Raw genomic sequence first — 15576 nt, forward strand, 5'->3', positions numbered from 1 at the left:
GTCCATCCGATCGCTCCATTTCGGCGTGGTTGAAGTGGCTTGGAAAGCTTCACGATAACCAAAGAATCCGTCGAGAGAAACCTTCGCGTTCAACCACCATCGTCGTTTGACGGAGGGCTTTTGTCGTTTGACGAAGGGGCGTGATTCTTGTCTTCGTTGCGCATTTAATGCCCCACGTGATGGTTACAAGGGACCACAAATTTCGCTGTTGATATTCTCTCCCAGTTAAGGAAAACTGCATATTGGATTTTCTCGTCGGATTGCACAATGGATGGAATCGCACATTTCAACATAGACCGGTTGGTGGGCCGAAAAGCCGTGATAAGAACTCTGGACACACTGCGCATGCGTGAAACCTGACTTCCACTGTGTCAAAACGGTTACTGGAAAATCGCGAAAATGAAACGGTTCCATTGATAAGACAATACACGCATCGGTATTGAAGAACGAGTACAATTGTATACCTTTGTCCCATAAACCACGCATCGGTATACATTTGGATGCGTTCACTTTGCGCGCGAGAAATCGTCGCATCGGTTCGTTCTTCGTTTGCAGTTTGGGTCTTTCAAGTTTTGACGATCGATAGGACGCACTTCCAGCGAAGGTTGGACGCACTTATGACGCAGCTTTGATGTGGCAAAGCTTTCGCTCTTCTCTTGACGTTCTTTAGAAAGGGATTGGAAAGTTTTTTTGAGTGTGTAGTGTAATACAAATGGGATCCTCTCTAAGCACGTGGACCCTTCGTTGACAACGTCGAGAAACGCGCCGAAAATGATTTCACCCCCTTAATTAACCAAGTCTGCTACGTCCTCGCGCCAGCCTCCCAAGCAAGAAGACGAAACCCGTTTCTTTATTTCCCTTCAACGGGTGTTTGTATTTTGATCTCGTTGAAAATCGACGTTTGCTGCCTCCCGTCGCCAACCCAGCAGGCACCGCCCTCGTCGCGCACGCAAGCCCCGAACGGGTCGCTGAATTTCGCCCCCAGAACTCCGCTCTTTCCCCGCTTTCTTTATCGCCTTCGCCCGAACACTTATTTGCCCTCACGCGGCGCCGAGCTAAAACCAGTGTTTACGGGCGCATGCGTGATTCGGCGACGTATCTGCGCCTAGGCGCAGCGCGCGATGCCTCCCGGCGCGCCGAAGCGCCCTCTATTATTTTATTCTTTCTCCTAGGAGGTTGGTTTTATTAAATGAAGGAGGAAACGACTCCGAAAAAAAGTCACGTGAGTTTAGCGGCATCAGCGGGCCAAGCCGGAAGCGAGCCCCGCCGCGCATCGAGAGATATGTTTACACTGCGTGTCTCTACGTGGGGCTGCGGGGACGGGTTGGCCGGCCGTTTCATTAGCATTTCGGCTTCGGCATACTCACGCGAGCGGGAAGGCCGCTTAGGGCGGCGATCAATTTTACCTGGGCCAGTTTCGACAGAGCGAGAGCACGAATGACGAAACGAGAGAAAAAAAAAAATGTAGTCGAGGCTAGGGAGATAAAAGAGGCCTACACTGGCAAGAATCTCCCTTTATAACGCACATTGAGATACTGATATAAAAGTGTACAGGATGTAAGGAAACCATACTTAACGTTAAAGTTTCGTTGGCTATCAGAGCAAGCCGCCTGAATACTGCCTTTGTAATGTATGAGGTAAAGGTTTGTAGAATAGTTTCACGTGTGAGCGTGGCCCAGTTAATGTTTGCGGGAAAAAAAGCTCACGCAGCAGCATTCCCACAGAACGAATTGGTCAAGGTATCGTTAAACGGTCTCAATCAATCGATTGTTATAAATCTGCGATGTCAATAAGTAATAATTTCCGTTCAATTAGCAGCACTTCGGGGAGAGGGCGGGGGGTGATCGTCCCTCAAACATGCTCACCCAGTAGCAAATACCCTCACAGGGGGACGGTCCAGGTATGCTTAAAGGTGTTACCAAAAATAACTGCAATCGCCTGTTACAATCACTCGAACAATCAATCAATGCATTCAATGGCACCTCCAGCGACAAATAAATTCGCAGCACGCCTGCGGGGTCATACGTCTGTTGAGATAAGCCGGAATTAGTGCACGAATGTTTTCTTGCACGTTGTTAAAGGCCAACCCGTAATTTAGGAAACAACAAAACTATGCGCAGTATTAGTTTACCATAAAGCTACGTTAGTGCTAGCACGCTTCAGAAGTAATAGAGTGCTATCTAAAAGAAATATAACAAACTCTCTTAAATGTAACGAGCGTTCGTAACGAGCGTTCGTAAATAATTATATATTTCGTTGCAAACGAAATATCTAAGTAATGCTTCACGCGCCACATATGCACATGGGCTACAATGCGTGCCGTAGTAGAAGGTTACGAATATCGACGACCGGTGGATCTTTAAAAGTGAGTTAAGAGCGCACATTTGTGACGAACTCAATAAAATAGGGCACACAAGACACAGCGCTGAATCTTCAAATTAACCTGCAGAGCGCATTTGAGTGGGAGGTCGAGAAGGAAGTGCGCCCTACTTTCCTGGTCTGAACAGCTTTCATTAAAAGAAACTTGCCCGCAAATTCACGTTATCTGGATAGGCAAAGCGGCTGAAAGGGCGGCTCAGACGCCACTGCATAACGACCATACTTGTCGGGAACCGACAAAGAGGACCGTTGAAGGCGAGACAGAGGGTGTCCGATTGTGTGGCCGGCCTGCATGCCCGTTGACTCGTTGCGTCTGACAGGTAGAATACAAGGCGTGGCGTGTAAGAGACTGGCGGCACAAGCCGGTGCACCGCACGCGCTCGCGCACCGACCAAGCGTCGACGAGCACGCAGAACAACCGGCGGACGCCAGCGCGAACCGTCTGCGGCGGCACTTGTCCCATTTCGCGTGCCTCCACGGACACGATAATCTGCATCTTCGCGCGACACGTACTGCAGGCACGCGCGCACCAACGTCGTTTTCCCGGACATCATTTGGTATTCCTGAGGGCGCGCCCGGGAGCTACGCGTGCGCGTGCGTTCCGCAAGGCCTCCTTCTAACGCCCCTCTTCTTCCGTCCTCTCTGTCTTTTACTCTCCGGAATTTTCGTCTCGTTTGTGCCTCCCGGCGCCCAGCTGACGAGGACGTCCTGTGGCGGCCGCACGAATACAATCGCAGCGAACAGGTCCGTCCTCACGCGTGCTGAAGCTGTCTGCGACATCGGGACCGCTTGCAAGACGTGTCCCGGCCCCGCGGTGTGCACGTTGGAGGCGTTTGATGAACCGGGTGGCCTGTCGTGCGGTGTGAAATACGTGGCTCGGACAGAACCACGTGACAACGGAATGAACGTGTGTAATATTCCCCCGATTCGGAGGCTCGTAGGGGAGGAGACCTGAGGACTGGTATGAGTGATTGTACTTTGGACATCCGACTGCAGGTAGGCCGTTTCGAGCAGCTGTATATGACGAAATACGAAACAGGTTACTTGTCTTTTAAGTATTTCAAGCATTGCGTTGCAGCTGAGCTTGAGCCCTGGATGCGGAAAGTGGCCGAATCTCGGTAGGAATCTACATGAGTCAATAAATTGTGTCACTAATTTACGCAGAAAAATCCGACCACGAATGCGGTGATATTCCAGAGTTATCGCAAGTATTAATTCCTTGGCAGTTGCGTTATCTCAGAAAAAAATAGCCGTTCAACAGCACCGTCTCCCAGGCAAGAAGAAAGCTTATACTTCCACTGTAGCTGCCTCGAACGACATGCACACTCAGAAAAATCATCCATGGTTTGCTCCACCACAACGCCCATACATGATGATTCACAGCGCGATCAACAGCCGACATTTGACGAATGCCCCTTCGCAGACAAGATTGGCGATACAAAATATACGCTGGGTCCCTACGACTAGGTGAACAGTCCGCGTTTGTGACGAGAATAAGGAGGCATCCAAGACACAGTGCTAGGTCCCCTTTCATAGCGTCGTCATAAATGTCCGCTGTTCTTTCGGGCTTCGAAAACCATAGGCCAACTTGCTGACTTGCAATGCCTCTACATTTGATCATTTTTTCCAGCTGAATGCGATGATTGGTCATTTTGGAGTGTCATGGTGCAGCGGGCCTACGAGGATTTACATTGCTCACAGCCGCCGGCGCATTTGCTAAGTAATAAGATGGCGCCCACTCAAGACTGTAGTCTCTTCTGTTGACTTCGTATCGTTGAAAATTAGTACTATAGTTAGTACTCCACGGTCACTTTAGCGCACCCCTGCTGTTTACAAATAGATTAAAATTGACTAGCTTTTGTACTTTTAAGCTATTTATGAGACTTAATCAACGTCTAATATTTGTATTATAATCTCCCTTCTACACCCCAGAAATGTACATACGTAGCACCCATTTATTTTATATAGTATCATGCCCCGTTTCTTGCAGTAGTGTTTCCAGAACACCTTATCTCCTTACCGGCGCTTCATTCCCGAGGATTATTTACAATTGCAACAGCTTGTCAGAGGCAGCACTTTCCTTTTTCCTAGGCCGATTTTGCCCTGCCGGTGTCCCGATGGAATTGGCAATCACAGTATGCTAATCGTAATGGCCGCTATCCAGGTTGAGGACAGTGTTCTCGTGCGCACTCTTGCAGCTCTTCGAGCTCTCTCGGTTGACGGGCGGTCGGTTCACGTCTGGGTGCAGCGTTTATCCTAACTCGCGCTATGCAACCCCTCGTGGCTTTTCTGCAGGCTGTTGTGCTCAAGCCACACTGAGCGCCATCTACTCTTTCTCTCTCGCTCTCCTCTTTCCAGGGTCCTCTGAGATATTGTAGCTCGGGTTTAGAAAGGTCACCCTGATGTATCCACGAAGCCGCAGCTTCATGGGTACATGGAAAGGCGCACGAAAATCAGCAAACGGTAGCTCAGCGGCTTCATTACCGAAAAAGCACTACTTCGTTTTTTGCAAACAACGCCCCCGCACGCCTCCTGAGGCGTCTTCCGGTGCGATATTAGTCGGCCTTTCGGAACTTGTCATAATCAATTCTTTCCACCATGCCGTAATCCGACACCCCACAAGCGCGCACCGATTTTACTGGTAGCAATTGACCATTTGAACTTGAAGTTCTTAAAGCTCCTGTTTTCAGACACTCCGAAGCTCGCGGTTAAGACTAGCACATGCAATAAAATAAGTCAGGTTTGTAGATCTGCGCTCGCGAAAAGCCCGACAGAACGCTGAGAAGTAAATGCGATGCCTCTACAACAGCAAAGGATGTACCAGATAATGTCACAGCTTGAAAAAACTGTGCTAAGGATTCAAGAAGCTTTGCCAGAAGAATTTGGCAATGCTGAGTTCCTAGAAACCATGTCCTCATATATATATATATATATATATATATATATATATATATATATATATATATATATATATATATATATATATATATATATATATATATATATATATATATATATATATATATATATATATATATATGGCGCAGTCGATAAGCAGCGCAACTGCAGCAAGAAGGCGGAAGCCTCGTGATTATTGGTTCAGCACTGAGGAAGTCTGCTGTCCTGCGGGAGTGAGTATATGACTTCCTTGAACCACCAATTTGCTTGCATCGCGGTCAGCGCGGAAGGCAACGTGATGAAGGCGTACACGAAAACCATGCAGCAGCTTATTAAAGGGGTCCTGAAGACAAAATAGAACTTTGTACAGCATAAAAGAATTTGCCTTTGGTAACTCACTCAGCTCAATAACAGCCACGATTTAACCGAAAGAAACGCAAGAAATACTGAAAAACAATTCGCGATACAGTGACGTAATATGGGCAGGAGTTACGCAATCGAGGTCAGCGCTAAAAGCATTATCACGATCAGTTTATTAATTGCACGTTACCTTTCAAGTGATACGTTCAAAAGGAACTAGAAGCCCCACTACAATTGCACAGCCGCTTTTCTTGGCCGTGTCTTCGATAGGCACACACAAGATGCTGTCACGTCATAGAGACCTAGCCAGAAGGTCGTTTGGTATTTGCCCCAGCTTCATCTGGTTTCCTCAATATCTACAGTAGCCGATCGTTTTTTCGGACTCCAAAAATTCGGACTTCCATATTCGATATTCCGCAAAATTCGATATTCGATATTCGATATTCCGCACTTTCCCGCGGAACCGCAAGCTGGCCCATAGTAGTAATGCATTTGAACAACGAATATTTCAGACAAAATAAAGCCAAAGGTTCGATTGTCCGGGCAAACTTTTTCCGCGACAGAGCCACGGCGCAACTCCAGGACGACGCCATTTTGAATCCTACCACCTGGCTTGCATCGGAATGGATGGGGATTGTCTTGACTCGGTGCGGAGCAACAAACTTTGATCTTGGAGGCTCTAATTTTGCATGTAGTATGCGGCGGAAGCAACCTCGAAAGCCGGGAACGGGTCACACGTGGCCAGTTCTTTTCATACACCACTTCTTTTAGGGCCCCAGGTGACGCTGTAAGCAACATCATCATCAAGTTTGTCCTGTGTCGCGCGTCGTGCACGTTGTTGTTTTACTTGATCGGTAGCCATTGCGGTGACTGTGCTTTGCGGGGTTCGCAAGCGGCCACTGTGCGTACCACCACGAGGATTGTGCTGCAGACGTCCTCACACGAGGAAGGAATTTAAGGCAAGGAACCATTCGTGACTTCTTCCGTCCTATTTAAATGAAATATAGCTCGTTTTTGCCACTCGCGGATTGCTCGGACTGCTATTTTATTCGGACTATTTTTCGTTCCCCTTCAGGTGCGAAAAATTGGTCTGATACTGTAGATCATTTGCTTGAAGTTCGCGATAAAAATAGTATCATTGTTAACAGGACGGAGCAGACTTTCATTCGCAGCTACTTTTGTTTTTCTGAGAGGGAGGCTCAGAAAGCAAGGTTTGCCGTATTTATTAAAACAGTTAGCCTTGCAAAAACGTGAAACACGACATATGAAGTACATACAGTTACAAAGTGCTGCAAAGTGGTCGGAACAGGAAACTCGCTTCGTTATAAGCAGTACTTTGTTTAAAGCGAGGACTATTTGCTCTTCCTGCACTGGAGCTGGCATGTGGAAAACGTCGGTTAAAGCACGATTTCGAATAAAACGATATCGTTACAACGAGGGTTTGCTGTATAACATTTTTGGTTGCTACACATCTGCCGTTTCCCAATTTCGCTTCACGGGCGGCTTCGATTGCGCGATGATGTGCCCCCAGCAAGTCACCTTGAAGCTCGCACCACCTGGATACATGCGTAGGAGCCAGCTGCGGTCGCAAGAAACTAGAGAGAGGGAATGCAAAGCCCGTACCGCTAAGAATGTAGCCGGGAATCACTTGCTATTAGCATACCTAGTCCCATTAACACCTGATGCATATCAAGAAAAAGAAATCTTTAACTTTGAAACTGAACTGTTAATGTCGCCAACTTGCGGGACCAGACGACTTTGACATTTCGCGGAAAAGTGCAGGGCGTATGGTAGGGTGCATAAATAACCGCTCATCGATTCTGCAATTGAATTTCGTTACGCCAGTGGCTCTCAAATGAGTTTCCGTGAACCCCAGAGGCCCCGCAAAAGCCCATTGTACGGGTCAGCGAAGCCCTCCCTCACCCCACCCCCCTCCCCCTGCAACTCTCCTCCTTATTCCCCTTTCCTGCTTTCTTTTTGACAAACCTGCTTGGCAATGCAACAGGGTGACTTTGCTGTATGACATGTACGTTTAATTTCTACCAGTAGCGCATGTTTTGACGCTGGCTTTTTGCCATACTTGCCAGCTATGCGGGAAAGTCAGAAACAAAAAGCAGCTTATACGTTTTAGAGCGGCTTTTCGCTGCAAGGGCAAATTGCTTGAAAACATTACGAGCATCAGCGTAAAAATCAAACACGAAAGGCGGGCATTGGATACGTGTTTGAGGGTGACTTTACCTGCAAGTGCAAATTGTTTAACCTTAGACAGAGATCAACATAGTTCATCGTATGGTCTCCCATCACGATTGCAATCTCAAAGGGGTTCCCCAGCACACTCATGGTAGAGAACCACGGCAGTACGCAATTGAACGTGTCTCACCATGAGATAAAAGTTGTGAATCAGAGAAAAGCTCAGTTTACGGTCACTGGGTTGCAATTCTACAGGCGCCTTCTGAGCATGGTTAACGAATAGGTGCCTTATAGTTTCAGAGCGAACCAACAAGCTTCCAAAACCTACTTGCCTTTTGAAGTCACTCTATTGCCACCGACCGGGCCATGTGTAGAAAAATGCATAGAATGTTTCTTGAAAACATCTATAGTTTGCTGCGCTCATACGTTAGTGCATACGGACGACAGCGCACAACTGTATGCATTGAAATTTGTGGTCAATAAAAGGTAAAGGCGGTGCACTGGCAGCGTTGGAGTACGTGGGAAACAAGTTTTGCCCTTTAACTTCTGCTCATTGAAGCGCCTATTCGGGATATTCCGTTTATGAAAGCATTCCCAGTTAGTTTAAGTGGTGTTGACGTACTTCATTATCATAATCCGCGCATTCATTCATACGTACAGGACCCAACGAGGGCTGTATATATCAGCATTACATTTGTCCGGGCAAAGTAAAGCATGAGCAAGATCTTATAACGTTCACTTCTTTCTAGACAACTTAACAAACTGAGAAACCACGCCTATTGGTTAACATAAATATTATGATAATGAAGGGGTGAAAGGAAGACTTTGTTAAATTACTCCAGTTTTAAGGAGGACACCTGGGCGGTTTATATTGCAGGATCGGTGCGGATCTGAATTTATTCGTGGACTACACACCAGCTGATAATTTGTACGTTATCTGTTGCAATATGGCTTGCTGTGCTCGCCCACAAAACGGACAATAGCGCTTTTGTAAGAATTTTTTTCTTATAAATCACTCAATGGCCGTCAAGACAAAACTGCCTATGCTAATACGCTGCATTCCAGCTACGACTACTTCAAGGAGACAAAGGCGCGTTGATTGCGCACCTTCGCGGATAATAAACTCAAAATTGCCCCATTATGAAAATACAAGTAACTCTGGCTTGTATTTGCAGACACTATATTTACTTTGCTTCTATGCTACGTTAACTTAATCGACCAGATTTACGGGAAATCCCCAGAGTGGAGTAAGTTTCTCCAAAGGAAAATTTGACATCCACCTGAATGCAGCCATACGGCACCAAAGGAAAGCTGTACAGCTTTCTCATAAACTTCGCGGTTGAAGAAAAATTCGTCCTGGTCCAGAATGCGAACTTGGGACCACCGCTTAACCGGAGCAGTCGCTCTACCAACTGAACTAACGAGGAGGATAGCCGTTAGTAGCGCGAGAGCGAATTGATCAACTCAAAGTAATGGACAGTTGTTAATCGACCAGATTTAGGGGAAATCCTCAAGGTGGAGTAAGCTTGTACAGTAAATTGTGGAGCAAAAAAGACACTGATAGTTAGCAAATCACGTAAAACCTTTTCTGAGAGTTACCTAAATGACGTTTAATAAATTACGTTTAAACATTCGTTAGTAATCGCCTGCTGTTGATTGTCGTATGCTGCTGTGTTCAGAATAATAGCAAAAAACACTGCGGAATAATCGCGAAAACGGGGAAGCGCGGTTTTAATGATATTATTACTGACACGAGGAAGAGAAAACAATTGCATGAACTCCCTCCAAAGTGGGAGTCGCCCCATAAATGCAAAAGTCGCTCTCCTCTACACACAGACCCTATACACAGACCCTTTAAAGTGGGCTCAGCTATTACACACAAAGGCCCTGCTTGAAAGACAATTCTGGGGGACAATAGGAGCAGGGATTCATACACACCCTCCCAACCCCTCCCCCCCCCCCCCCAAAAAAAAAAAAAAAAATTCCACAACTACGAGCACCCCTCCCAGGTATCTATACACCCCTTCTTCTGTCCCCCAACTGCCATGCATACCCTCCGACTCCCCCCCTCCCCCCCCCCCGACTCCGACTCCCCCCTCCCCCCCCCCCCCCCACAAATAGACATTCTGGATAAACCCCTGAATAGAAGACGTCCGCTATTAAAGTAGAAAGGCCCTAGGACCTTTTTTTAAATGTCTCTGAAATATCGCATGGATAAACGCATTACTAGAAAGATGTTAAGCAGAGACAACCAAAGGAGTCTGGTGTCAGAGTATGAAGGCTCTAGAGCCTTGTATTAAATACATCCTTAAGAACCCTTGTGTCGCTAAGAAGCACTAGATACTGATCCCCTTTAAAGTCCGCTGGCCTATATCACACAAACGCATTTCTGGGAGACTTCTTTAAGGGCAACGTAAACGATCTTACACGAAAATACAAAAGTCCCAGCGCCTTTTACAAACAGCAATATTGATAGCACATATTATTAATGGCGAAAAGGAAACGCATTCAGCGGTACACATGTATGGGCGGGTCTCCTCATTGACTCCAAATAGAATTGCTTGAGCATTTATACGATGTCATTTGAGCGGTTTACGGAATTTATAGGTTCTGCGCCAGTGTGCACGGCCCATTTGGGCCGGGGCCATTTCTTCCCACGTTGGTTATTGCACCATTTCTTCCGGGATCATTTGTTCCCGGATTACATCTTCCGGGACTATATCTTTGGGGACCACTTGTTCTTGCACCCTGATACTCACGTCTGGAAGGAACCTGATCGATGCCCATCGCCAAAATAGCGATACCTTGATTGAGCATCTTCACGCACCCATAAGCATCTACTAGTTGCGTAATGGGCCTTCTCTAGCAACAAACTAGCACTTAGTTACTGCACAGCACGCGTCAAAGTTGTAACTTTTGTCGATGGCGGCCAGCCATCAATTATCAAGCGCCCGGGCAGGCTCAGTCAACTCACCGGCATTTGGAAAACCTCCGGGCAAACACTGGGTACTCCAAAGTGCAGCATCCATCACACGGAGCACAGCAATCCGCCGTCAAAGCCTCTGCGGCCCGACGAGCGTTTTTACATCCAGCCGAAGAAGGGACGCCACGCTGGGAAAACGGGTGCACAAGCTAAATTGCAGCACGTATCCAATCAGCCGGCCGGGTCTGGTACTTCTTTGTCGGGCACAGAGCACAAGCACACCTTGCTTCACGAGCACAAGCGGCGACAACCACCTAAAGGGTGAACGGCAATCTTTGCGTCCTAATCTTTCTTAACGAGCAGTGCAGCGCTTCCGAGCGGTCTTGCCTCTATTCTGGCTTTAACATTGAGACCGAACACAGGTTTTCACAAACTTCACTGGAAAGATGCTGATTTCTCACAGACGTTCGAACGTTCAAGGCTGGGAGGATTGGTGGGTGCTGATCGTGGGGATCGGCCTCCCGCAGTCGGTTTCATCCACGTGTCTTGCGCTCGGGTGCGATGACAAAGGTTCGGCGACGAGCCAGCGGCTCCCGGCTGCCTCCGCTGACACGGCCCTCCCTGCGCGACTCCTATGAACGCACGCACCCGGCTGTGGCGACCCTCCGCACCTCTCCCCAGGAATCGGCGATGGCGCTGGCTCGTTGATTGGCGTCGCGGAGAAGGCCGGTTGCACGACACAGCTTGCAGGCAGCCGCAACAGCAGGGCAGCTTTCACGTTGCCTCGCTGAAGGCGGCGGCTGGCCTTCTCTCGCGCACGGGGAGAGAGAAGCGTCGTCACGTGACGTCACGTGACGGGAGAGAGGAGAACGCCGACCGACACCTACCGGGACGCAACGACCGTCTGGATCGGTCCTTGCCGTTTTTTTCTTCTGGAACATCCTCTCGGCCGCCTCACCGGTCTTGGCCACTCCGGAGCGCTCATCTGGGCCGTAGTCGACGTCCTGTGACGACGAACCGCACGGGCCTTGCTCCGTGTAGGATGTCGACGCCTACCGGCCTGTTTGCCTGCGCTGCTGCCGACCGTGCTGCTGGTGCTTCTGTTGGCGGGTTGCTTGTTTTGCTGCAGGCCCGCTTGGTGCTCCTGCAGCCGAGGCGGCGGCCGCACCATTCCTCCGTGTATACCTGTTGTGGCCTCCCCCGTATTGCCGGCTCGCTGCCGGTTCCAGGAGCATTCTTGGACGCGATTATTATTATTGATAGTCCCGGGAGCCTTTTGTGCTTCCCTCTGTGCATCGCTGATCGGCGGTATCGAAGTGTGTGTGTACCAAGGTGGCGTGCTTTTGTGTTTCCACTTTCCGCTTGCTTTTTGTTTCGCCCGCGATCGTTTGCGCGCTAAAAACCAAACCGAGCAGGAAACAGGTCTGACGAGGCCCTGACTTTACACCGCTTGCACCGGGCCCCCTTCTCGAGAGGGCAGGGTCTTTTCAATTCCACCTCTAGCGAGCATCGATTTCGTCTCATATTTCGCGTCGGGCTCTCAGATGCGCCCAGTTTTGAGGAATGCAGTTCATACAAATGTAAATCAAGCTCTGTATACGTGCAGGAATCTTTTCAGCTCACTATTCATCTTCTGAGGGCATACAGCCAGAATTACGGAGATAAAACGCCTTTTCAAGATCAGACAGCCTTTTCTTTTCTTCGGAAGTATATACTACCCTGCTTCATTCCGTAGCCAAAACGTAACAAAATTGAGTGTTGCTTCCCGCTTTTATGGTATATGAAGGTACGTCAACATCCACACACAATCAGTTTAGTTGCTTTATATTTCACGGAGAGTACAAAAGGTGAAAATACGGTGACCTAAAAAACAAGCTGCATTATAACAACTTGACTAGGCTGCGCCCACCATGAACAAGAAGCAAAAGAGATGCAAAAACTGCATGAAAAAAGTAGTATACATGCAGCGCTGGCTGACAATTCCCCCTCCCCCCCCCCCCCCCCCCCCAAAGAAAAAAAAGAAAAGATATTTCCAAAAGCAGAGAAAAGCAGCGGGGATAATGTGCAGGTGCCGTCAAAAATAATTGGAACGCGGTCTCGTACAGTTACAGGGATTTCTTCTTCCGGAAACTTCCTGCAGGCTGCAATAGTGTGCGTTTAAAGGAGCCCTGCTTAATGCACAAAGCTTCCTGTAAATCCGTAATGGCTGTCCTAAAAAAGCCAGGAATACAAATATTTAGTGATATTCACAAATCCTTGTTCAAATTACTTATGACAGCACCTTTACATGATAGCATGATAAAACGTCCAACCATTTTCAATCAACACCGCGCTGAGGCGAGGAGCGATGTATCTCTTGAGGAGAGGTACGCCAGTGTTCCGCTCAATGACACTCTCCCTCGTGATCCGGCTAGACTAGTCAGTGCGCTTCAAGAGGATAGCGAATTTGCGCTCAGGGTCCTCGTTAGCCTCCCCAGAATGACCAGGGTATGGTGAGCAGGTTCGCAGTACCGCTCCGCGGCTGGGGCCACCATTTTGCCCGAAGATTGACGTGAGTCGTGACGTACGCGCTTTTTCTATCGAAAGTAGTCACTACCCTACCCTGGAAGTATTAAACAGACTGTGGGGACCATGATCGTTGGTGAGGGGGGTCGGCGTGAGGCGTTCGTCTTAAAGGGAATCCCGGAAATTAAAATGCAAGTTTGGCACAACTTCAAAAGCTGCTTTGTCGCAATCAGAGATATGCGAATTTTAACGCAAGTTTTGAACCATTATTCTAGGTAGTAAGGGACACATATTAGTAGGGGGCTATAATGTTAAATAAAACCCGACGTCAATTGTAATATAATTACAATTACAAAGCCCGACGTCGCGCCAATTGTAATTTAAAGTAAAAGGATAAATGGCAAGATATTTTTCGGGGGTAGGAAAGTAGAGCAGAGAGGGATACTACTCGCGGAACTGTCGGGAGAGCGGGCCCGCGTAGACTCCCCTGATCTCCCCTGGCAAGTAGCAGGTAAGGATGGGATATGTAAAGGGTATTGGTGAGCAAGAAATTGGTTATGGGGATGGGGACACGTAAATATATGAGTAGGGCAGTGTCTCCATCCCTTGTCAGGTTCTGTCGGCTCCGACGGTCTGAGCACAGCAGTTGCTGGACCCAGTGACAGGGGCCGCAAAATTCTACTTGGCACAGTCTGACCCCCATCCTGAGGTATCCTGTAGGAGGAGTCAGACATCTAAGGATCAGTAATGGATACAGGCGGAGCAGTGGTGATTCATCTGCCACTTTCTCCCCCATCCCTTATGGCGTCACAGCCCTTAGGACGTTCGTGAGATTAGCGGCCGCCGTCTGTAGCCACCGCCAAGAAACATGACTTTGGGATTGTAGTATAAATATGTTTTGTCAAAAATAATGTCTACCCGTGTAACTTGGGATCCGTTTCTGTCACGACCGAACGCGTGAAGCAAGCAAGCGCGAAACATGAACCTACTGACCCCGTCCCCCGACCTCTCCATGCGAGTGCTCGCACAGCAAACGCACCGCTGCCCCTGCACGCCTCGTTCGCTCGACTGTAACAGAGACGGCGTTTCTGTGCCACTTTCTGTGGGTATTCGCGCACCGACACGAAAACGCTGGCATTGTGTTCACACGCAAAATAATACTCAATGCCGGTTCAAAGCCCTTCCATATTCGCCAACCTCAATCGACTGCAGTTTAGTCTATATTCCCCGTTATGATCGAGGCGTCTGTTGCTTCATACACTCCGATCTTTCCTCGCTTTGTACAGACACCGATATGCGGCGTTTGAAGGATACCATTGAGGTATTTTCCTTTTTCGACCTCAAAAACGTACAATAGCGGCAATGTCAATAAAGTGAGCGTGTTGTGTTCGAAATTTCTTTGCGCTGGAGAGGTAAGTTGTGTGGCACCATTTTTGTCTCACATCAAAAGCTGCAACGCAGACACCATTTCGCAGTCGTGACGTAATATTGCGCTTGTGTGATCGTTCCGACGCCGTTGGGGTGAAATGGAGCAAAAACACTCCGTGTACTGTAAAAAAAAACTTTTTTGGTCAGCATGAAGCCAGATTGTATGCGAATTAAATTGTACTTTGGCAACGCAAGCTGCTGGTGGAGCCACTCGGCCGTGCAGCATTACGTGACGAGAAAGAAAAGATGATTGATCAGCGCTTCGGTGTGTGCCTATAAGGGGCGCAGGAAAGAGGACGGAGAAATTGATTTTTTTTGGAAAGTTCCTCTGAAGGGAAAAGTGCGTGGCCTATTTCTTGATATCCATTTCTTGCCGCTTTCGGCCTCATTTCGGTATCGGCGTTTTTATATACCTTTTAGGGGTACGGCTTTTATGATGGCCAACCATATTCGCATTCTTGGGGTGATAGCGTTTTCTGTTGTTGGAAGGTATAGTGGCTCAATTACACAATAAGCTGCCACCTACGAACCCTTCATCAATAGCTAAAAAGCTAGAAATTGGAAGAAGACTTAAAGCACACCTGACATCAAGTTCAGTCAGAGCAAGTTTACGCGTTTATATGCGTCTCACCATCTCAGTTCCGCACCGAACGGGAGCTTTTTTATGCCGCTCCGCACTGCAACTTGTGTCGTTCATATGTCCGTCCGTCCGTACTCCACACTACGCGGGACGCCGAGCTTCACTTTTCTTGATTTGCGCAAGAATCCCCCCCCCCCCCCTCCCGGCCTGGTTTGCTCTCTCATACACGATCTTTTTTTCCCCGCGCGAAAGGTAAATGTTCTGTAGCCGCCTTGCAAGCGAGCTTGAAACTTAACAGGTGTTTCGAAAATAA

General features: G+C 48.2%; 1 protein-coding gene and 1 long non-coding RNA gene across 3 annotated transcripts in view; one reads left to right on the forward strand and one right to left on the reverse strand.

The window, feature by feature from the left end:
- LOC144152679 (uncharacterized) overlaps positions 1-15576 on the forward strand; it is a 678803-nt gene that overhangs the window by 478584 nt on the left and 184643 nt on the right. The gene's annotated exons all lie outside the window — the stretch shown is intronic.
- LOC144152676 (uncharacterized) overlaps positions 1-15576 on the reverse strand; it is a 160027-nt gene that overhangs the window by 27362 nt on the left and 117089 nt on the right. The window contains exon 1 of one of the 2 annotated variants that reach the window (XM_077684060.1): positions 10802-11522. The exons of the other annotated variant lie outside the window; for it this stretch is intronic. Coding sequence (XP_077540186.1) covers positions 10802-10852 — 51 coding nt within the window. The 5' untranslated portion in view covers positions 10853-11522. Of the gene's footprint in view, positions 1-10801; positions 11523-15576 lie in introns of those variants that run through there. 2 annotated transcript variants of the gene reach the window in all.

The sequence above is a fragment of the Haemaphysalis longicornis genome, unplaced genomic scaffold (assembly GCF_048455015.1).
Source record: "Haemaphysalis longicornis isolate Haplotype H1 unplaced genomic scaffold, Haemaphysalis longicornis Haplotype H1 scaffold_9, whole genome shotgun sequence".
NCBI lineage: Eukaryota > Metazoa > Arthropoda > Arachnida > Ixodida > Ixodidae > Haemaphysalis > Haemaphysalis longicornis.